The 24,104-nt window shown below is 37.4% G+C and overlaps 1 protein-coding gene and 1 non-coding gene across 4 annotated transcripts in view; both read left to right on the plus strand.

The window, feature by feature from the left end:
- The first annotated feature begins 8,536 nt into the window (after positions 1–8,536).
- Positions 8,537–24,104, plus strand: part of C11H1orf146 (chromosome 11 C1orf146 homolog) — a 36,571-nt gene continuing 21,003 nt past the window's right edge. For 2 of the 3 annotated variants that reach the window (XM_005327732.4, XM_078026733.1), the window contains exons 1-2: positions 8,539–8,652; positions 23,821–23,931. In XM_005327732.4, the coding sequence (XP_005327789.3) occupies positions 23,860–23,931 (72 nt within the window). In that variant the 5' untranslated portion in view covers positions 8,539–8,652; positions 23,821–23,859. Of the gene's footprint in view, positions 8,653–10,767; positions 10,870–23,820; positions 23,932–24,104 lie in introns of all 3 variants that reach the window. The other variant, XM_078026732.1, reaches the window with a different exon arrangement.
- LOC120891072 (U1 spliceosomal RNA) lies at positions 21,548–21,712 on the plus strand. Its single transcript, XR_005735504.2, has one exon. It is a non-coding gene; the product is annotated as a U1 spliceosomal RNA (small nuclear RNA).

Below are 24,104 nucleotides of genomic sequence, written 5' to 3' on the forward strand. Positions count from 1 at the left end.
TTTGGAAACTTTAGGATGCCTGGTCTTTTTAACTCAGGCTCTGCGGCTTAGAATCAGCTTGGAAATTTTACCTTTACAATTTGAATCATGTGAATCAAAGGTATTTGGATCCATTTTTAATTTTTCATGAGCGTTCCTCATCTGTCAATTGTCTGTCAATCACTGCATGATATATAGACATACACACATACAGACATACCGACATACAACATGTAACACAAGTGTCTCAGGTGAAATCTCATTGCAATGTTTAAAAAAATCCAGTTGATCAAAAATAGAACTTATCAGAAAAACATTAACTTGTCTGTAGAAACAGAATCATGAGCTCAAAAAAAATATAGAATCGAAGAAAAGGCAAAAGTCCTAGAAAAAAAAAATTGACCAGGGCTGGGGATGTGGCTCAAGCGGTAGCGCGCTCGCCTGGCATGCGTGCGGCCTGGGTTCGATCCTCAGCACCACGTACCAACAAAGATGTTGTGTCCACCGAGAACTAAAAAATAAAAAATTTAAAAAAAAAAAAAATTGACCAGCCAGTAATTAGTAAATGCCATACAATTTACTCTTTGGTTTAATCTAGTTTGAGTTCCCATAAAAAGACACTCCCCCCCCCCTTTTTTTTTTTCTTGGGCCTCAGATCTGTCTCCTACTGAGTACTCCAGGCTTCTTCTATTTGCATATCAACTTAAGTCCTGGCTGAGGTCTGGAAGGACCTGGGAAAACCAGAATTCTGAGCAGAAACTTCATGCCTAAGGCATTTTAACCATAAGTCACAATTTTCAGGTTTGGAAGTAGAAATAAGATACAATTTACAAATTTTCATCTTTATATCTTCCTACACTAGAAAAACTTGCTCACACAAAACTGAAAATAGGATCTTTCTTGATGATATAAAAGCTACCACAGAAGAAGTTCCTTCAGGATCATTAAGCTACTTTCTTTGTTCTGAAGTTCCTAAAGAAGTATTAAGTTACATTAAATCGCCTGAAAAATTTTAAAAGAGAACCACATACTACCATGTATATCCAAAATTAAGCTTTGAAAATTCCCAAGACTGTTGCTAATTAATGTCATTTCAATAAGCCAGACCAACGTTTTAATTCAACACTTTTTTTCTAAATCTTACACACTGAGAGAAACAGATACCAAATCATAATTTACTATCCTTGCCCAAATCAATGCACTGTATACCTAGTGAAATCTCCTTAGGCTACCCAGTTCAAAAATTGATGAAAAAAAATAATAATAAATGATTGGGAATTACTTGCCAACTTGGAAGTAGAGTTCTTTTAATTTTCTATCCTAAGTATTTAAGTTCTCTGGCATGAACTATCTGAAATCACAAACTAAACAATTACCTAACCCTAACTTTTAACTGCAAGATTATGCAATGCTTCAAACTCATTTAGATACCAGATGTTACAATGAAACATCTTTTAGACACACATTTAGCTTAGATTATCCCCAAGAATCAATCTATAATAACCTTTAAAACAGGCCAGATAAGAAAAAAATCTCTCCAGGTTTTGAACTTCCATTTAATTATGACTCTTATCAGTGGCACCTTAGATTTCCCCATGAGTGGACCAGATGTTCTCATAGGGGCAACTATAGGTGTAAAATCAAGGGTCTCGGTGTGATTGACTTTACTGCATTTGGGTGGAGTAATCCTTACAGTGCAGGGAAATTATGAGGAAATTTCCCCAAAGTGAAAATGGCTCTGGCAGCTGCTGGGAATTCCTCAGTTTCCCTTTCACTTACAAGATTAGCTCCTTTGGATAGATCCAATCCCAGGCAATCTGGCTAACCTTCCAGTAGAGTCAGTTTTTATCTGCCTTAGGTCTTGAAGGGGGAAGGGGGTATGTACTTTGATCGGCCCAAATTTTTCTCTTGATTCTTTTTCCTCAGTGAGTCCAAGATTTTTTCTCTTCATGGCAGATATCATAGCTAAGTCTACTTTACACTGTTGGCATAATTTAGGATTTTCCCTTAGAGCAAAGAAAATCTGAACATACAGCACCTCACACCATTTCCTTTTTTTGTAAATTTTATCAAACTGTAAAATTGTATTAAAATTGATATTTCCCTCTGGTGGCCAGGTTTGTATTGAGGCCAGGCCAAGAAAATGAGGCGCTTTTTCTTGAGTACCTGAGGTTCAAATCTATCCCTATTTTTCAATACGCAGGCTAGTGGTGCACCTGGCGTACTGGAGAGAGAGAAGCTCCCGTCTGAGTGAGAAGAAAACAGGACTCAGGTGCCCACGCTGCGCCAGAGAAAACTGTTCTCATTAGGGACGTCTCCCTAACCTTGAGCTTCCTAAAAGGTCCAGAAAACCTGTCTCTCTCCTTGCTTTTGCCAAGGGGTTTCTGGTCCCCTTTAGCAAATTGCTAGGGTCTCAGTTTGCCCTGTGCCAGAGACCCTGGGAGGATTCAGACTTAAGGGCCTTACTGCTTTCCTCCCGGCCACTAAAAAACCCATTGAATCCTGTGCTCTTTTGTTGTTGTCTTTGCTCTATAGACTAAAGGAGCCGCCTAAGTGTTAAGGGATATCTACTGGTTGTAAGGTAGCAGATTACTGGAGGAGTTGATAAGATTAAGGAGTTGATTCTAAAAATGCCTCTCTAGTAGCTTAAAGAACACAGCACATTTTAAACATTGGGGCGGTAAACAGACTATTGAAAGTTACCTATGTACCTTAGAGAACCTGGGTAGATTTTACTAATTACCTCATGCCTTTCTCAGTCCTGCAACCTGAATTGCTAACATTTCTGACCTGCGAAGGAAGGAAAGCATCCAGGAGGAATGGATGCGGGGTTGGGAGTGTTGCGTAGCCCACACGGAGGCAAATGTGATTGGGGCTTTCCCTCAGTGCCATTCATCTACGGATCACCCTAGATACCCCTGAGGGCTGTCGGGAGGGGGCTCAAGAGAAAGGACCTTAGGAATACGTCTGAGGGTAGCCCAGACCGGAATTCCGCAGTTGTTCCAAACTCTTTCCTCCACCTCCACGAATCCGAGGCAGATCGGGATTAGGGACACTGTGTACTCACGCCAATTGCTCTCCCGGCCCAGACAGAAAAGTTGGAAGCGGCTTTGACAGAACCCAACATGCCTGCTCTGTATTGGACAGGTGATTGAGAGCTGCCTAGGCCGAGAAACCTCTCACCCGAGTCTTGAAGAGTGGCGGCTGCACTAATTGCGTTTAAGTAGCCGACGGGTGCCCACCTTACCTCCAGAAAGAAAGAGAGAAAGATGCACCTCAAACAGACATGGGGTGCGTGCACTTAACTCGGTGTAGAATCTCGGTATGGGACCTCCAATATGTTACCGTGACGAGTTCTTGCTCCCCGATGTTGAAGAATAACACCAAAGAAGCACGCCGAGGCAAGGTCAGAGTAGAAATTAGAAGTTTATTAAAGGACAGCAGAAAAGACTTCTCCCGGAAGAAGAAGAGGACCCAAGAGGTGGAATCTGTGGAAGTGCGGTTGTTTCCTCTTTTTATAGTTTTGGTGATGGAATGTAGGTTGGAAGGCCCGAGGGGTGGGACACAGGTGGACCAAAGAAGTAATGTGGTCAGGAAGGACTTCATTATCACTTCTTTGAGGTGGACTTTGGCCTAGGGCCTCTTCAGGACTTCATTAACATTCCAAGAATTGTCCTCTGTGTTTTCCCTGAGTCATTCCCAGCATGGCCTCCATTTTAGATTTCATTGGATATCAGACCCGATTTACCTAACTACACTAACTACCTAACTTTAAATCTGGCTTCAATATGTCTATCAAAACATTCAAACCACTAGCTAGGGTAGAGAGTTTGTTGCTGCTTATGAATTGGGCATCCCAGAAAAAAAAAAAAAAAAAAACAGCTATTCTTTGCAGGGTTCATAATAGCTCATCAACCTGCAACTAATATGGAAATATGGCATTGCAAAGTTTATGAAATATGTATTTTTTATTGATTCTAGGCTTTCAAGTTGAGGTATACATTTTCAATCCAAGAAATCAATAATTTATGGAGTTAATTTTTTATTATAACTTTCTCACAGCTGCTGAATTAAGAATGTTCTGACTTTAAGTAGAAATGTAAATTGAATATAGTTCTAAGAATTCTAGAGAGCAGTGAATCATGGAGTTCAGCCATTAGAGAGTTGCCAAATATATTTGTGTATTCAATTTCAATATATTTGGAGCTGAATCACATAGGCACCTTTAAAAGCACAACTCAAACAGCCTTGTTTGTTCTAGTAACAAATGACTTGCAGCAATATATAAATGTCCTGAATGAAAATTGTTAGGAGAGTTAGCTGTTAAACATTTATTTCTAGCAAACACCTTTCAGGCAGATTAATTAGCCTGGACCCAGAAGAGCAAAGCTTGAATAAATAGTTCAAGCCTGAAAATAATAAGGCTAAGAATTTCAATAAAAATAGAAGCCCCCATTGGTACTATGCATCGTAAAGCTACTAACATTTTAAGCAGTCTGATATGTTATCACTGAAACATTGGATATTTGTCTATATATATTATCACTTAATAGATATCAGACACATTCTGGGTGCTAGAGAGTTATCCTTAAATTAAACAAACAAAAATCCTTGTTTTCATGGACTTTACCTTCCAGGGAGAAGTAAAAGGTCATACAAAATAAACAATGAGCTAATAAATATGTAAATTGTATAATATATTAGGTGACAAGTGCTATGAAAAAATAAGACTGTTAAGAGGGATAAAGAGTGCTTCACATTTTCCAACTGGGCATTTTCCAACAGGGTGGGCTTTATTGGAGGTGGTATTTGAGCTAGGATTTAAAGGAGAGATAGTGAGCTAAGGGGGTGGGGTACACTTCAGACAGAGACTAGTGCCAAGGCCTTGAGGCAGGAGCATGCCTGGAGGTATAGAAAACAGGGAGGGGGCCAGTGTGGCCAGAACAGAAACAGCAAGTGGAAGAGACAGTAATAGAAGAGTCCAACAAGGGAACTGGATTATCTAGGGTTTTGTAGGCCATTGAAAGAAGTTTAGCGTTATCTCTGAGAGAGTTGAGAGCCATTACAGCATTTTAAGCAAAGAAGAAACATTATCTGACTTCCGTTTTAATCAGATTATCCTGGTTTTTATGTTGAAAAAGGGACCTTAAAGGACAAGGCATAAAGTGGGAGATCTATTAGGAGGCTCTTGCAATAATCCAAGTGAAGTTGATGATAGGTTTAGACCAAAGAGGTTGTTCAGACTGTAGGTATATTTTGAAAGTATAGGCAATACTATTTCCTGATACACTAGAAGGGGTATAGAATAATCAAGGAATTTAACCTTAATAACAAGAAAAATGTGAGTTATAACTTATATAGAGAAGACTGTGGGTTGATACAGGTTTAGAGGGTGGAATTAGAAGTTCAGTTTTGGACATGTGAAATTTGAGCTGTCCATTAGTGGAATATGACATAGGCAGTTGGTTATATATATATGGGGTTCAGGGAAAAATCTCAGGGCTAGAGATGGAAATTTGGGGTTTCAGGAATGATATGTAGAGCTATGAGTTGATGACATCACCAATAGAGTGAATATAGCTAGCAAAGAAAAGAGCTCTAAGGACTGAATTTAGAACACTTCAAGATTAAGAGGTTGGGGGCTGGGGTTGTGGCTCAGTGGCACAGCGCTTGCCTTGCACATGTGAGGCACTGGATTCAATCCTCAGCACCACATGAAAATAAATAAATAAAAGTATTGTGTCCATCTACAACTAAAAAAGAATATTAAAAAAAAATGATTAAGAGGTTGGGTTCTGATCAAGAACCAATAAAAGATGCTGAAAAGTGGCCAGTGAGGTTAGAAGAAAACTGTGAGGGTGTGGAATGTGTTTCTAGAAGAGGAAATGGTCAATGGTAACAAATGGTGCTGATTGGTCGAGTAAAATTAGTAATGACAGTTGTCTCCTGGATTTAGCAATGACCTTGACAACAGTAATTTCTGTGGTATTGAAGCCAGATTTAAAGTTAGGTAGTCAGTGTAGGTAAATAGGATCTAATATCGAGTAAGATCCAAAATGGAGGCCAGGTTAAGAATGAATTCCAGGAAAAGCAGAACAACTCTTGGAATGTTAATGAAGTCCTGGAAAAGCCCAAGGCCCAGAGCCCACCCCGAAGAAATGTTAATGAAGATTACTTCTTTGCCCCACCCTTTGGGCCTTCCCACCTACATTCCATCACTGAAAGAACTATAAAAAGGGGAAACAACTGCACTTCCACAGATTCCATCTCTTGGGTCCGCTTCTTCCCCTGGGAGAAGTCTTTTCTGCTGTCCTTTAATAAAGCCTCTACTTTCCACTCTAACCCTGCCTCAGTGTGCTTCTCTGGTGTTATTCTTCAACATTGGGGAAGCAAGGACTCGTCATCGGTCAACAGTGGTAACAGTATGGTGGAAGTGAAACAGCCTTAGTGGAGTAAGTTTTAGAAGGGGTGCCAGGCGCAGTGGTGCACACCTGTAATTCCATGTGCTCAAGAGGCTGAGGCAGGAATATTGAGAGTTCAAAACCAGCCTCAGCAACATCGAGGCACTAAGCAACTCAGTGAGACCCTGTCTCTAAATAAAATACAAATAGGGCTGGGGTCTCAGTGGTCAAGTGCCCCTGAGTTCAATCCCTGGTACCTCCTCCACAAAAAAAAGAAAAAAAAAAGAATGGGAAAAGAGGCATTAGAAGCAAACTATAAACACTTGAATTTTGCTGTAAAGGAGAACAGATAAATGAGATGATTATCTGGAGTAGGAAATAGGATCAGAAAATTTTAAGATGGTAATAGGCTATTTATTTACTATGAAGAATAATTCAGTAGAGAGGACAAAATTGATGATGTAAGAGAGGGAGAATTGTTGGAATGATTTTCTTCGGTAAGAAAGAAGTTCACTTGGATGGGTGGCCTTACATAGGATCATGCACAGTTCACCCACTACTATTGGAAGAAAATCAGAATCTGAGAGTACAGATGATGGTAGGTGGATGGATGTGCTGATGGGCATCTGTGGAAGTTCCCTTGCAGATTTTTTTATACATCTCATTTAAGCAGTATTTAATATTTAAATACTACTAAAACTAAATCATGAAATACTAATAGTTAATATTTTACTGGCTGAAAGTGAAGATGAGGAAGGAGTTCTGGAGACTTCAAGAGAGATGTCTTAGTCCATAGGGCTGCTATAACAAAATGTGTTACACTGTATAATTTATAAAGAATAGAAATTGATTGCTCACAGTTTTGAAGGCAGTGAAGTCCAAGATCAAGATACCAGTAGATTCAGTGTCTTGTGAGGCCCCTTCCTCATAGATGACAACTTTTAACTATGTCCTCAAAGGGCAAAAAGGGCAAACAAGGTCCCATGGGCCTCTTTCATAAGAGCACTGATCCCATTCAGATCTTATAAGTGGGTCCATATGTGGAAGAGGAACTATAGGAGTAGGGACGTGGCCTAGACATCTGATAAACTTAGGTTTAAATCCTAGCTCTTTTCTCACAAACTCTATTATCCTAACTTAATAGCTTAATATCGCAAAGCCCCAGGATTCTCAACGTTTGTAGAAAAACATATACCTCACAGCATTTCTGGCAAAGATTAATGAAATCACAAGAAATCATGAGTTCTTAAACCTGGTAGGTGTGGCTAAAGCAGGTTCTTCAGTGTGTCCTGTCCTGCCTTGATACTGTTCAACAGGAACGGCAAAAGAGTACACCTAATTTTAATATTAGTTACATTAAATGCTAAACTCACAAAATAGTTAACTCATAGAAAAAATAAGCATTCTCCAAAATATTTTTCCTGGAGCACCTCTCCCCCCAGGAATTCTTTCTTTCTTATTTTTGGTATGGGGAATTGAAGCAAAGGGATCTTAACCACTGAGCCACATTCTCAGGTTTTTTTTTTTTTTTTTTGGTCTTGCTAGGTTGTTTATAGTTGTGCTAAATTGCTGAGGGAGGATTCAATCCTGTGATTCTCCTATCTCAGCCTCCTGAGCGGCTGGGATTACAGGCTTGCACCACCATGCCCGGCTAGGAATTCTTGTTTTACATGTAAGACACATAAATAATTTTGTATTCTAACCATTAGGCCGTAAACAAGTAATGGTTTTTCTTTCTTTTAAAATTTTATCATTCTGAACACCAGTGCTTAATACCTTGCTAAGTAAGCTTCAGTTAGGGATGGAAACAATGAAGTGGTAAAAACTCAAACACAGAGAACCCTATATGTTAGTTTATAGCCATTAAGGAAAATCTGAGTCTTTCATGATTTGAATGAAGGGGAAGTCACTTTGATTTTATATAATAATCGCAGTGCAAGAACCAAGCCTAATTTTAGAAAATTGTGAAAAATCAATTCCAGACACCGTGCCCAAGATCAAAATCAAAAAGAAAAAGTAAACCCTTGCTTCTCCCTAACCACTTCACTGTTGGCGCAAACCTGGCTCCCCCACGCCCCCTGCCGGAAAAATCGGGACGTGGGGGCGTGGCTAGGAGGGTCTGCAGCTGCGCACAAGCCCAGTAGGTGCTTCCGGGCTGTAGAGCCTGAGGGGAGTGGTAGCGTCCTGGTCAGCACACTTCGCACACCTCGTGGAACGTTCTGGAAGTTTGAGAGCCACTAGCTGAGCGAGGTTTTGAGGACCCAGTGCTCAGGTGTGTGTTCTCAGCCATAGGAGAGAGGTCACTAGTGATGTGCCTTTTCATGTTTTTCTTTCTTCCTCCTCTGCCAGTGTCTTTTTCTTGGACTTGGCGAGATAAAGTCTATCCCGGGGTTTTGATGGGGTGACGGAGGACCCTCCCCACTCTTCGCCTGAGTCTGGAAAGGGTTTACCTCAGAGTTTTCATGCAAGATTGTTGAACTGCTGCTTTTAAGAAGGCCTGTCATCCAGCCTGTGATTTTGTAATTTGTTTGCTTTAGGCTTTGCTGGTCAACTAAAAGTCCATCATTAAAAGACGCCATGAAGATCGCGGCCGGCTCAGGAGGCTCACGTGATGAGTGAAGGGACTGAGCAGGCAAAGTGATTTACTGGAGATTATTTTGCAGTGTTGTACTTTATTTAAATTTGAAAACACTCTAGATTTTGAGAAAAAGCCAGAACAACAAAGCCCAGAATTGGAGGGCCTTAGAAATGGCAAATGCTTAAAGAGAGTCCACTAGGTCCAAGCTTTCTGTTCACATGAGGAAGCCGGCCAACTGGAGGCCAAGTAATTTTTCCACAGTTGCATAGCTCTGGAGTGGATGAGTCCTCATCTTGGCAGTGGGTCTAGGAATTTGAGAAGCCTTGCTGCCCAGCCATAGTTTTCTGATTCCTTCCTGATTGTTAACAGCATACTCTTGGGGATCTGTTGACCCCAATTTCCTTTCTTACAAGTGCACAAAACCAATTCTCTTGGCTTCAGTTAAATTAAATTGTTTATAATATCTGTGTTTTAAGGTGTGGAGATTTAAATGAACTTTTATTGTATAACTTTACTGATATACATAAAAAGCAGTAAGTGCTCAAAAAAGGAACTGTAACCTTTGCATATATGCAATTAAGTGGGTATATTATCATACACCCCAACACTGTCATTAGCTAGACAATTAAATTATATGTGGAGGAAGGGTGGCAGCAATAAATAAGAGCCGCAGTCCTTCCCCCAGCCAACTCATTTGATCACTCAAAAATAGTTTTTTGAGTGTCTGCTGTGTGCTAAGTGCTGGATTAGGTAAACCGGAAGGTGTCTCTGCACTCATGGAGCTAGTTAACTTGTCATTCTTTCATTCATGCAGTAAATGAGGCAATTATAGAGCAGCTGGTTTCAACCCAGCAGGAAGGACTTCCTCATTATTAGAGTTGTTCAGAAGTAGGATGAAATTGCCTTGGGAGATATTAACTCACTATCACTGAAAGTGACTTTCATTTGGATTAGTTTCTAAATTTTGCTTTGAACTACTTTTGTATTAACATGGAGAATATAAATTTAGTTAACATGAAGTTTATGATTTAATAGATGAAATGAGGTACATTTATAAACAATCACGTTGGGCAAAAACTATTAAGTACTCAACAGAAATATAAGGCAGATTCCAACTAAGGAGGTCTCATTTAGTTTGAAGGAATCAGGGATAGTTTCTTGAAGGAGATAAGATTTTGAATGGGTTTTGAAAGAAAAGATTTTTTTAAAAAAATAGACTGTTAGAACAGTTTTAGATTACACAAAAATTGAGAACATAGTGCAGAGTGTTTCCACATACTCCACATCCAGTTTATTATGAACATCTTGGACATAGTTTCCCCTATTATTAACATTTTAGCATGGTACATCTGTTAGAATTGGTGAACCAATATTGCTATGATACACTGATTGTGTATTCACATATGAACACAGAAAATTTATGCCCAATTAATTCTATTGTCTTTCTTTTCCCCATCTCATCACTCTTCCCGTCATTCCCCTTTGTCTAATCTAGTGAACTTACATCCAGGATCACAACCAAGATAGCACATTACATTTATTTGTAATATCTTCTTAGGTTTTTTGTTTGTTTGTTTGTGGGAGTTTGTTTTAGACTTTCTTTATTTTGATAACCTGGACTGCTTTGAGGAGTCTGTTTAAATAATTTCAAAGTTGCCCTTCTGTTGGAACTCTTTTGATGTTTTTCTCAAAATAGGACAGGAATTGTGGTTTATCAGGAGAAAACCTATTGTATCAAATGTACATACTATGAATGTGGTTTATGACCACCTAGCTGAGATTGGGTTTGTCGTGTTTTTCCAATGTTAGATTACCTGTCCCCAACACACTTCCATACTGTACTCTTTGGGAGAAAATTACAATGTGCAGCCTCACCTAAGAGACAACAAAGATGGTGCTAATTGAAGAAAGGTGAGTAAAAAGGAATAGAGGAGATAACAAAGATGGTGCTAATTGAAGAAAGGTGAGTAAAAAGGAATAGATCTCCCATTCACTTTTATATATGACCTTTGTTACATCCTATTAGTCTGAATTTCTCTAAAGGTAAATTAGATGATATTACTTTCTACATTTGTTGTTCAAAACTTAGCCCACACTGAATTTTGGTGCTCAGGTTTCTTGTGTTCTCTTTTGGGCATTACTCACGTTATAAGAATATACATACAGGTTGAGCATCCCTAACCTGAAAATATGAAAATCCAAATGCTTCAAAACCTGAAACTTTGAGCATCAACATGATACCATAAGTAGAAAATTCCATACATCTTCATGCGATGAGCACAGTCAAAATACAGGTGCACTAAAAATATATTGTTATAAAATTATCTTAAGGCTATAAGATGTATGTGAAGCATAAATGAATTTTCTGTTTAGGCTTGGGTCTCATCCCCAAGTTATCTCATGAAATATATACAAATATTTGAAAATCAGAAAAAAATCCAAAATCTAAATCACTTCTGGTCCTAAACATTTTGAATAGGGATATTCTATGTATGCATACGTATGTATGTGTATGTAAATACATATATACGTATTTGTGTGTGTGTGTGTGTGTGTGTGTGTGTGTGTGTATATATATATATGAGAGTGTGTGTGTTTTCATTCCTTTACTGATATTTTTGATAGTTATGATTCCTCTGAACAGTCTTTAACTTTATAACCAAGTTTGAGTAATTTCAGTGTTCTTTCTCTCCTCTTGTCTCCCTGTCACCAGATAGGAGCTGAGGAAGTCCTCAGAAGAGAGAAAGGGACTTCAACTTGGCCTTGGCAGATTCTTGACTTATGCCACAGACAAGAATTTCAGATCAAGTTAAATGAGGCACAAGCAGAGATTTTTTTCAGAAAAGTAAATAATAGAGAAGGATATACACTCAAAGAGAGAGGAAATGTGGGCACTGGAGAGTGAGACATGCTTGTTTTGGTCTCAGGCTTCTTTTTTAATTAGATTTTTTATTTGTTATTTTTAGATATGCATGACACTAAATTTTTTAAAAAAATATTTATTTTTTAGTTGTAGATGTACACAATACCTTTATTTTATTTTTATGTGGTGCTGAGGATCGAACCCAGTGCCTCATGTGCGCTAAGCAAGTGCTCTACCACTGAGCCACAACCCCAGACCCATATACATAAAATATTTTTAGTTATAGGTGGACACAATGACTTTATTTTATGTGGTCTGAGGATTGAACCCAGTGCCTCACATATGCTAGGCACTCTACTACTGAGCTATGACCCCAGCCCAGTAGAATGTATTTTGACATATTATGCATACATGGAGTATAACTTCCCATTTTTTTGTGGTTGTACATGTTACACTGATTGTGTATTCATATATGAACACAGAAAAGTTATGTCCAGTTCATTCTACAGTCTTTTCTTTTCCCCATCCCCCTACCCTTCCCTTCATTCCCCTTTGTCTAGTCCAATGAACTTCTATTCTTCCCTCTCTACCTGCATTATTGTGTTTTAACATCTGCATATCAGAGACAACATTTGGCCTTTGGTTTTTTCACTTAGCATGATAGTCTCCAGTTCTGTCCATTTACTGGCAAAAGCCATAATTTCATTCTTCTTTATGGCTGAGTAATATTCCATTGGGTATATGTACTACATTTTCTTGATCCATTCATCTGTTGAAGGTTGATTCCATAGCTTAGCTATTGTAAATTGACTTGCTATAAACATTGATGTGGCTGTGTCACTATAGTATGCTGATTTTAAGTCATTTGGGTATATGCCAAGGAGTGGGATAACTGAGTCAAATGCTAGTTCTATTCCACTGCTTTCCAGAGTGGTTGCACCAATTTGAAGTCCCAATAGCAATGTATGAGTGTACCTTTTCCCCACATTTATTGTTACTTGTATTCTTGATAATTGTCAGGCTTCTTTGAAAGAAAAATTTGTAAATGGTGAGCATGAAAGGTATGTAAGATGGTGTGGACTTAATGAGTTAGTTTTTTTTTTTTTTTTTTGAATATAGAGCACAGAGCAGCTCACAGCCTGGTTTTTCTTAATGCTTATTGAATACTGAGGTTTTGTATGGAATGAGACCCAAAATTAAAATATCCTCAGGGAAGGCTCTATGGAAATGTTAAGACATAATCTAGATTACAAATCTAAACTACAAAATAATCATGAGATTTGAACATTCTAAGAAAAGAGTAGTAACAGACATGTAATTCTGTTATAAAACAAAGGCCACGTTTCCTTTTAGTACTTTGAACACTCAAGGGGAAAAAAGCATTCTCTTAAGCAGAAAAAAATATATAATAGAAATAATTTTTTATAGTATATGTGAAGCCCTGAGTTTGATCCCTACCACCAAAAGAACAAACGCCTTGTGAACATTGTGTCTATTTTTTTAAAAAAATATTTTTTAGTTGTAGTTAGACACTACCTTTATTTCATTTATTTTATGTGGTGCTGAGCATCAAACCCAACGCCTTGCATGTGCTAGGCAAGTGCTCTACTGCTGAGCCACAATCCCATCCCCATTGTGTGTGTTTCTTAATAGTAGTATTTACAAAGCATATATTTTGCTTTTGAGATGGCGTCTCAAAACAACCCACGCTATTTTTGAACTTCTGGGTTCAAGTGATCCTCCTGCCCCTACTTCTTGAGTAGTTGGGACCATGAGCATGTCTTACTATGTCCAGCTTGCAAAAGTACATTTTAATAATGGCTGCTACTTCATTTACTATGTGCCCCACTGTTTCAAGTGCTTTTTGTATATAGATACATGAATCTTGTCTTTTCTTCTCTCTCTTTTTAGCTATACTGACATTGAACACAGGGCCTTACAGATGCTAAGCAAGTGCTCTAGTGCTGAGCTACATTCACAGCCCTTGTTTTTATCCTCCATATTTTTTTAATATTTATTTTTTAGTTGTTGGATACAAAACCTTTATTTTATTTATTTATTTTTATGTGGTGCTGAGGATCGAACCCAGGGCATGTGCTAGATGAGTGCTCTACCACTGAGCCACAACCCCAGCCCCTCCTCCATATTTTTTCTTTAAAATATGTTTTTGATTTGTCAATGGACCTTTATTTATTTAGATGTGGTGCTGAGAATTGAACCCAGTGCCTTACACATACTAGGCAAGTGCTCTACCACTGAGCCACCACCCCAGCCCCTTCCTCCATATTTTTATTGGTACATTATAGCTGTACACAATGGTGAGATTTGTTGTTGCATATTAATATATGCCTATAATATAACAATATAATTTTGCCCATATTCCTCCCAGCACTTCCCCGTCCCCCGCATCCCCTGGTCCTCTATTCTAGTGACCTCCCATTGATTTTCATGTGATCACCCTCACCACCTTTCTTTTCCTTTTTTTCTCCCTAGCTTCTACATATGAGAGAAAACATATGACCCTTGACTTTCTCAGTTTGGCTTATTTGCTTAATAGTCTCAAGTGCCATCCATTTTCCTGCAAGTGACATAATTTCACTTTTTTATGGCTGAATAAAACTCCATTGTGTACATAAACCACATTTTCTTTATTCATTTGTCTGTTTAATGGACACCTAGGCTGGTTCCATAGTTTGGCTACTGTGAGTTGTGCTGCTATATACATGGGTCTGCATGTATCACTATAGTATGTTGACTTTAATTCTTTAGGATAAATACGAAGGAGAGGTATAGTTGGGTCACATTAGGGTTCCATGTCTGGCCTTTTGAAGAACTTTCATACTGATTTCCATAGTGGTTGTAGTAATTTACAATCTGATCAGCAGTGTAAAAGTATCCCCAATCCTTTTTAAAATTTTATTTTGAAACAGGGTCTCATTAAGTTGCCCATGCTAACCTCAATATTGCAATCAGCCTCCTGAGTAGCTGGGATTACAGGCATGTGCTACCACACCCAGCATGAACCTTCTTAATACTCCTATGAGGTAGGAGTACTATTATCCCTTTTACTGATGAAGAAACTGAGGGATAATGAAACTATGTGATTTGCCCAAGGTCAGATCATTTACAGCTAGTAGGTAGTAGAGCCAAGGATTCAAATCAGGCAGTTTGTCTCTAGAGCTCATGCTCTTAGCTTTTTTTTTTTTTTTTTTGGATGTTGCGAGGGATAAAACCCAGAACTTTCAGAACTTTGGGAATGCTGGGTAAGTCCTCCACTACTGAGCTATACCCCAACCCCTTAATGAATATTATTTTTATTATCTTATTTAATCCTCACAGAGTGCTGTAAAAGAGGCACTGTTGTCTGCAATTAACAAGTGGGATACCTAGGTTTTAGAGAGCATGATGTGGTGATTGCCAAATGTACATAACTAGTGACAACTGGAATTTTAATCTAGGAAGTACCACCCCAAATTTATGCTCTTAACCATTATATTAAATTTCTCTGATGCTGACTAGAGAGTCTTTATAACATAACTTTAAATACTGTATATTTTAGTCTTTTAAAACTCTGAATAACTCTTGATCACATTTACTTTAGGTTTTAATCTAATATTTGAGAATTCCCAATATCTGTAGTTGCCAAAGTCATACTTTGGCAACTACAGATATTGTCCTCTCCTAAATTTTCCTCAATTCCCAGTCCAAAAAGTCTTACTTAAAAGGAACTTCTCTTCCTCCTTTAAAAACTCAGGTCATGTTGCAAGTGTTGTAGCATACCAGTAGTCTAAACTACTCTGTAAGCTGAGGTGGGAGGATCTCATTAGCCTAAATTTGGAGACAGACTGGGCAATATAGTGAGATACTGTCTCAAGAAAAAGAAACAAGAAAACAGCTTAAGCAGTGCTGCCCTCTTCTGCTCTCCAGAAGTTTATTAATATAACCCATCTAGGTGATTTCTGTGCTTTGGGATAATAAAAAAATAGCAATTTCTTACAAAAAATATAGAAAATCTCTGTTTTACTAGTCAGAAGTCCTCTGTTTCACACTGTTTTAAAAGGTCTTACCACTGAAAGAAAATGGTATAAGAGCAAAATGGTATTTATTCTTTTGTCTTATAAGCAGAGTAGGTTATTATATGTAAGAACTGAAGGTGTTTTTCTTTTTGGAAAATAATTAGGACACAGGAATTTCTAACTTTAACTTTTTTTTCCCCAGTGAATATCAAAGTGATTCAAAAAGGTTCTTTTTACTTTGCATAACAGAGAATTAGTTTTGCTTTCTTTGCTTGACTTCAACTACCTGGCATAAATTTTGGTTTCCATAGAAGCAAGAGTAAGAAATTGGTAATGGAGTAGCCCAAATTGCTGTAGATTTCAGAACTTACTTTCTGATACAGTAGAATTTGCTAATATGAAAAAGGCACACTTGGGCTGGGGCTCAGTGGTAGAGTGCATGCTTGGGATGTGTGATCTTGGACATTCTTAGCACCCCATAAGAAAAAAGAAAAGAAAATTATATACTCATTATTACTAAACAGTTTTATAGCTGTTTTGAAAACTGACAGAGATTGATTAACACATGTGCATGTGTGTGTGTGTCAGGGGATGTAGAGTGAGGTATAATTGTATTATTGATATATGATAAATTGTAGTGCATAAAGTGATGTTTTGACACATGTATACACCTGTAAAACCAATATCACAATCAATGATTAACATGCCCAACTCTGGGGTTGGGGTTGTGGCTCAGAGATAGAGTGCTCACCTAACATGCATGAGGCACTGGGTTCGATCCTCAGCACCACATAATATATAAAATAAAGATATTGTGTCCACCTATAACTAAAAAATAAATATTAAAAAATACCCAACATCCTCAAAAGTCTCCTTCTGTATTTTTATATCCCATAATTCTATATATAATATAGAATATATATAAAGAATATATAATTCTATATATATTCTATTACCCCCCTTTTTTGTTTAGTTTAAATTTTTTGTCACTGTAGATTAGTTTTCATTTTTAGAGTTTTATATAAAAGAAATTGTACCCTATGTATTTTTGAAGGAAAAGAGGAGATCTGGCTTCTTTCATTCAGCATAATAACTTTTGAGATTGGTCCAGGTTGTTATGCGTATCTCTAATTCACTCCCTAGGCTGGGGATGTAATTCAGAGGCAGAGCTTATAATTAGCATGCATAAGGTCACAAATTTGATCCTCAGCATTGCAAAACAAAAAATAAAATTAAAAAGTTAATTCTTTTTTATTGCTTGTTTGTGTGCCATTGTATGAATTTTATGCAGTTTTGTCGATTGAATTGATAGATATATCCAAACACCTGTGGAGAATCATGTGCAATATTTCTAATTTTGGGCTATTACAAATAAATCCCTTATATATAAGACTTTGTATAGATGTATGCTTCCCCCTCCTTTGGTAAAATACTTAGGAGTGAAATGGCTGGATCATATGGATATATTATTAACTTTTTAAGAAGTTGAAAAACTTCTTTCCAAAGTGTTTGTACCACATACTTTCAACTAGTAGTATATGAGAGTTCTAATTCCCTGCATCCTCACCAACATTTAATGTGATTAATCTTTTTAATTTGAGCCATTGTAATAAGTTACTAGAAGTATCTCATGTAGTTTTAATTTGTATTTCCCTAAAGATTAGTTGAGTATCTTTCGTATTTTTATTTGCCATTTATTTGTCTTTGGGGAAGAATCCAGTTTTTTTGACTATTTTAAGAATAGGTTTGTTGTTTTATTATTGAGTCTTTAAAAATATATTCTAGATACAGTGATTTACCAAATATATGTTTTATAAATATTTTCTTCCACTCTGCATCTTATAGTTTTATTCTTCTAACAGTATCTGTTAAAGGGAAGAAGATTTTTACTTTGAAGAAATATGCTTTTGATTTGATATCTAAAGATTTTTTCCTCAAGGTCACAATGATACTTATAGTTTTATGTTTACATGTAGGTCCATGATTTACTCTGAGTTAAATTTTGTATATGGTGTAGGGTGTGACCTCTAAATTCATTTGAAAATATATAGATAACTAATTGTTCCAACACCTTTTGTTGAAAAGACTGTTCTTTCTCCATTCAGTTGCTTTGGCATCTTAGTTAATCACAAATATAAGAGCTTATTTCTGTCCTCTATTCTGTTCCACTGCTGTATTTATCCTTGTGCTGATACTATGTGGCTTTGTTTACTGTGACTTCATAGCAAGTTTTTTTTTAAGTTGTAAATGGACACAATACCTTTGTTTTGTTTAATTTATCTTTATGTGGTGCTGAGTATCAGCACTCACTGGTGCTAGGCAAGCACTCTACCACTGAGCTACAACCCCAACCCTACAGCAAGTTTTTAAACTGGGTAGTCTTAAGTCTTTTAACTTGGTTTTGCTTTTCCAGAATTTTTTGGACTACTCTAGATTCTTTGAATTTCCATAAAAATTTTAGGATGAGCTTGTTAAATTCTCAGGAAAACAAAACGAATCTGCTAGGATTTTGACAGAGATTTTGTATTGATTTTGGAGTCAGTCATGGTGGTACATGCCTATAACCCTTCCAATGCATGAGGATCATAAATTTAAAGCTAACCTCAACAATTTAACAAACTAGTAAGCAACTTAGCAAGACCCTGTCTCAAAATAAAAAATAATAACAGAGTGGGGAGAGAAGAGGAGAGAAGGGAGGAAAGAGGGAAAAGGAGGGGGAATACTGTATGTTTATACACTTCTTTTGCTAAATTTATTTTGAATTGTTTTCTTATTTTTGATACAATTGTCAATGCAGTTGTTACCTTAATTTTAGTTTTATATTGCTCATTGCTAGTATTACACGGGAAATGTTTGTTTTGCATATTGATATTGATCTTATTATCTTGTAACCTTGTTAAGCTTGCTTTTTCATTCTAGTAGTTTGTGTGTGTGTGTGTTAGGATTTCTGCAACAAGATCATACTATCTATAAAGATAGTTTCTTTGCTTTCAAACTTTTTTCTATATATAAATGAAATGGCCTGAGCAGACATCTTTGCCTTATTTATTTTGGGGGGTGGTGGGGTAAGCAGGGTAACAAGGATTGAACTCAGGGGCATTCAACCACTGAGCCACATCCCCAGCCCTATTTTGTATTTTATTTAGAGACAGGGTCTCACTGAGTTGCTTAGCACATTGCTGTTGCTAAGGCTGGCTTTGAACTTGCAATCCTCCTGCCTCAGCCCCTGGAGCTGCTGGGATTGCAGGTGTGTGCCACTGTGCCTGGCTTGCCTTATTTATATCCTAGTGAGAAAGAGTTCAAGTTTTTACCATTAACTGTAATGTTGGCTGTAGGTTTTTTATAGGTGCCTTTTAGTATGTTGAGGAATTTTCCCTCATTTTTATAAGGGGACAGTACGATATTTGTGATTTCAATGAATAATTCCATACTATTTCAAAATCATTAATAATTGGAAAATTTGGAGACTAGTGAAATGTCCAGTGTAAATTACTATACTAATGATGGTGGTTAAACAATGTGTATACACACACAACAGAAAGTTAAGTAACCATTATATATTTAATGTGTATACCCACACAACAGAAAGTTAAGTAACCATTATATATTTTTGAAAAATATATAAGGAGTATTCTTATGACACAATCTTAAAGGAAAACATTACCTGTGTCGTGTCCAGCACGGCCAAATCAGCAGGTTCCCGTGAGAGGCGATGGGAGATTGGAAGAAATAAGACTCACATGTAGATTGTGAAATAAACAGCTGGGATTGGGTGGAGTGCTGCTCTCTGGTGGAGGAGCAGGTCTGAAGAATAACACCAGCAATCTTTATTAGATATGCCTCATTAATCAGATTAAAGTCTATGTAAGCATTATTCTTTTTTTTAGTATTTTTATTTTGTTTGTTTATTTCTTTTTATGTGGTGTTGAAGTTCGAACCCAGGGTCTCACAGGTGCAAGCACTCTACCGCTGAGCCACAAACCCAGCCCAGCATTATTCTTTATATACATGAAAGTTGCAGAGTTAGTAACATTATACAGCTTATTCCTCAGTTACATTCTACAGTTGCAATGTTAGGCATATTGTATAGCTCTCAAGAAAGTCCATTGTTTAAAGTTACTATTATGTGGGCAAGTTCAGGACCAGCGCAGAGCTGGTGAAACATTGTGGTTGTCTTAGCAAGAGAATTCCTTCATTCCTAAGAGCTATGTGCCTGGAGCAAGGTCGAGGCTGGTAAGACTCAGCACAGAGCCTCCCCATAGAAGGTATTACCATAGCAACTGGGCATCCTGCACCTTTGCACAGAAAGTTTCCTAGGCACTAAGTCTGCCACAGTCTTGAAGTCATCAGGGACCCCAATCTCAGACACTGGTCTTCCAATCACTGTCACCGCTCTCCACATGTAAGTCCTAAATATATGGAGAGAACTACCATATTCAGAGATGGAAAATCTTAATTACATGGAGTTTACTTTTTTTCAAATTGTCTTATAGATTAAATGCAATTTTAATTTTAAGAAGTTCTCTGGTGGCTTTTTCCAAAAACAACAACTAACGATGTTTTTAGAATTTCTAGTAAAGAAAAAGGATCTAGAAATGGCTACAGCACTGTTGAAATTAAAAAATAAAGTAAGGGACTTCCCATGTAAATAGACTTTTCATAAAACTATGGTAAGTTGAGAACCCTAAGATAGACTTATGCATACATGGAAACAATATGAGGCTCAGGTGGCATTGCAAATAACATGGGGATGGAGGGACTGCTGAATACATAATTTTGAGACAAGTAGATAGCCATATTTTATTTTCATACTTTTTTTTGGGGGGGAGTGCTAGGATTGAGGCCTTCCAAGGCTAGTAGGCAAGGGCTCTACCACTGAACCATACCCCCAGCGTAGGCAGCCATATTTTTAAAAAGTAAAATTGTATCTGTCCTTCAGACTACGTTAAAACTAAAAAAGATGATAGATTGAAGACAAATATGGGAGGGCAAGCTAAAAATCTAGAAAACATTAAAAATAATATTTACAATTATAAGGCAGAAAGGATTTTTGGTTTTTTTTTTTTTTTTTGTACCAGGGGTGCTTAACCACTGAGCCACATCTCCAGCCCTTTTTTATATTTTAATTTAGATACAGGGTCTTGCTAAGTTGTTTAGGGCCTCACAAAGTTGCTGAGGCTGGCTTTGAATCTATGATCCTGAGCCACTGGGATCACAGGTGTGTGCCACCATGCCTGGCTTAGGAAGGATTTCTTTTTCTTTTCTTTTTTTTTTTTTTAGTTGTAGATGGGCACAATACCTTTATTTTTATTTTTTAAATACTCTTTTAGTTGTTGATAGACCTTTATTTCATTTATTTATATGCCATGCTGAGTATTGAACCCAATGCCTCACACATGCCAGGCAAGTGTGCTACTGCTGAGCCAAAGCCACAGCCCCATACAATACCTTTATTTATTTTTATGTGGGGTTGAGGATCGAACCCAATGCCTCACATGTGCTAGGCTACTACTGAGCTACAACCCCAGCCCCAAGGATTTCTTGAATAAGAAACAAAAAGTACTAACTAAATGAAAAGTTTGATAAATATGACTGTATTGAAATAATAATTTGCATGTGTCAAATATTACCTGAAGAAGGGGAAAAGCCAATTCACAAGATGGGAAAAAACATATCTTGCTGATAAAGAATTGATCTAGAAAAGAAATTCATGTTCACCTAGCAGAGAAGACATCATGATTATGAAGATGGTCCTCCCAAAGTAAGACTTTTTCACTGCACTACCAGATGTGCTGAGCCCTGTGATTTCCCCAAATGTGGGAAACGTGGCTGCATAATTTGTGATAGTGAAGGACTGCACTTGCACTTTCCCCTGGTTACAAAAAGAAAAAGGAAAGGAAAGGAAAAGAAGAAAGAAAGAAAGAAATCCTACCAACAAACGAGAAAAAGAAAAGGAATCTCTAATTGAAAAATGAGGAAAGATACAAGCATTTCACAGAGGTAGAAACATGGCTTAAATGTGTTAAGCCTTAATGTAATCAGAAAAGACAAATTTAGAGTACATTGAAATTCAATTTTATGCTTCTAGATTTGCAATAATTTTTTTTGTTTTCTTCCCAACCATCTCAAAAACATATATCATAAATTTTAGCACACTGAATTTACTGAAATTCTCCTTAAGGCTGGTTTCCGTTGTATAGTGTTTTTATATTGTATAGTATTTGTTTTCCAGAATGGTCTTCCTTCTCTTAGTGCAGTGATATTCTCAGACCAGCATCATCAGCATCACCTGTGGCCTTGTTGGAATTGCATATATTTAGGCCCTATTCCTGGGTATTTGTATGACAAGTAGCTTTGTAAGATATAGTATTTCCCTTCAGAGTAGAAAGCAGAATTGCTTATAAAAGACTGGTTTCCTATACTCTGGTTCCTTTCCAATACTATAATTCATTACCCTATGGGACCTGGTGCAAGAAAACAATGATACTCTAGATGTAACTGCTATTGTTGTGAGTTAAAAAAAAATTGCCTTTGGGGGCTGGGGCTGGAGCTCAGGGGTAGAGCACTCGCCTAGCATGTGCAAGGTGCTGGGTTCGATCTTCAGCACCACATATAAATAAATAAAATAAAGGTATAAAAAAAATCACATCAGTCTTAAGAAAATTGCCTTTGTCTCTTGAGTTTTGGATCTAGTTATCTATGAAACAGTGGAAGGTTAGCTTTCTTAAAAATATGTTTTTAAATATTTTTATTCTTTTTAGTTACACCTGACAGTAGAATATATTTTGACATATCATACATACATGGAGTATAACTTCCCATTTTTGTGGTTGTACATCATGTGGAGTGCAGCTCTCCACCCGCGAGGGCAGCTGAACTTAAGGTTGCTGGTGTGAATTTCTAGGGACACCAAATAAAACATAGACACACACTTTACCTTTAAACAAGCTTCAGGATGGTTCCTCCGCTCTCAGCCTCAAGCTCCCCAAATGGAAGAGCGAGGGAAGAGTGAGCATGTTTAGAAATGGGCTTTTATTGGGAGGACCCTTATTCTTAGAAAGTTCCATCTAAAAAGTTAAGGGGCGGAATTACAAGCATTTGAGTATAGTTTGACCCAAGGGCTGTAGGGCAACATCTGAAATCATGTCCTCCAACTTTCTGGACCAGGGCAATGTCCAAGTCACTATGAGATATGATATAGTGACGGTCAAAGCCTCTCCGCTCCATGATGCGAATCATTCAGAGTGGCTCCCCACAGTGGAATTACACTGGTTGTGTATTTATATATGGACATAAGATACTTATGTATGATTCATTCTACTGTCTTTCCCATTCCCTTCCCCTCACTCCCCCCACCCTGTCCCCTTCCAATCTGGTGAACTTCCACTCCCCACCCTCATTGTGTTTTAGCATCCACATATCTGAGAGAACATTTGGCCTTTGTTTTTTGGGGGATTGGCTTATTTTACTTGGCATGATAGTTTCCATTTCCATCCATTTACCAGCAAATCTGGCAGGTTAACTTTTTAGCTTGCAGGTAGAATAAAACCTTAAGACTTTTCACAGTTCTTGGCATAAGTCCTCTTTCTTTAAGGTAATGCTCTGAATTGAGAGCCATTTCTTCTAATTGTTAAAGCATAGTGTTGAATAAACTAAAGGTATATAAAAGACAGATACATTTATGCTTTAAAATGTTCACATTACTCTTTTTTTGAGAGAGAGAGAGAGAGAATTTTTTAATATTTATTTTTTAGTTTTCGGTGGACACACATCTCTATTTTATTTTTATGTGGTGCTGAGGATCAAATCCAGTGCCCTGCGCATGCCAGGTGAGCGCACTACCGCTTGAGCCACATCCCCAGCCCCCAAAAATGTTCACATTACTCTTAAGTTTGTTTCTTTCTTTCATTGGTTTGCTCATAAAACAGACATTTATATATGGTTTTTTTTTGTTGTTGTTGTTGTTGTTCTTGATTTTCTTAGATTGTGGTACCATTGGAAGCTGGGCTGATCTAAGGACGTATGATGGCTGAAAGTGGTGGGAAAGAAGAAATAAAATGGACGACTACAGTTATTATTAGCTCATCTCTTAAGGTAAAGGGGCTCACTGATCCATTAATCTTAAATTTAATAATTGAAACTAATTTTCACATAAAACCATATTTTAAAAGATCCTTTGTTTAAGTGTCCACAATTAGTTGTGGAGAGTACAAAGTACATAATAAACTAAATGTATTTTAAATCTAAAGTATAAACTTCTTGCATCC

This window comes from Ictidomys tridecemlineatus, chromosome 11 (genome assembly GCF_052094955.1).
Source record: "Ictidomys tridecemlineatus isolate mIctTri1 chromosome 11, mIctTri1.hap1, whole genome shotgun sequence".
Lineage (NCBI taxonomy): Eukaryota > Metazoa > Chordata > Mammalia > Rodentia > Sciuridae > Ictidomys > Ictidomys tridecemlineatus.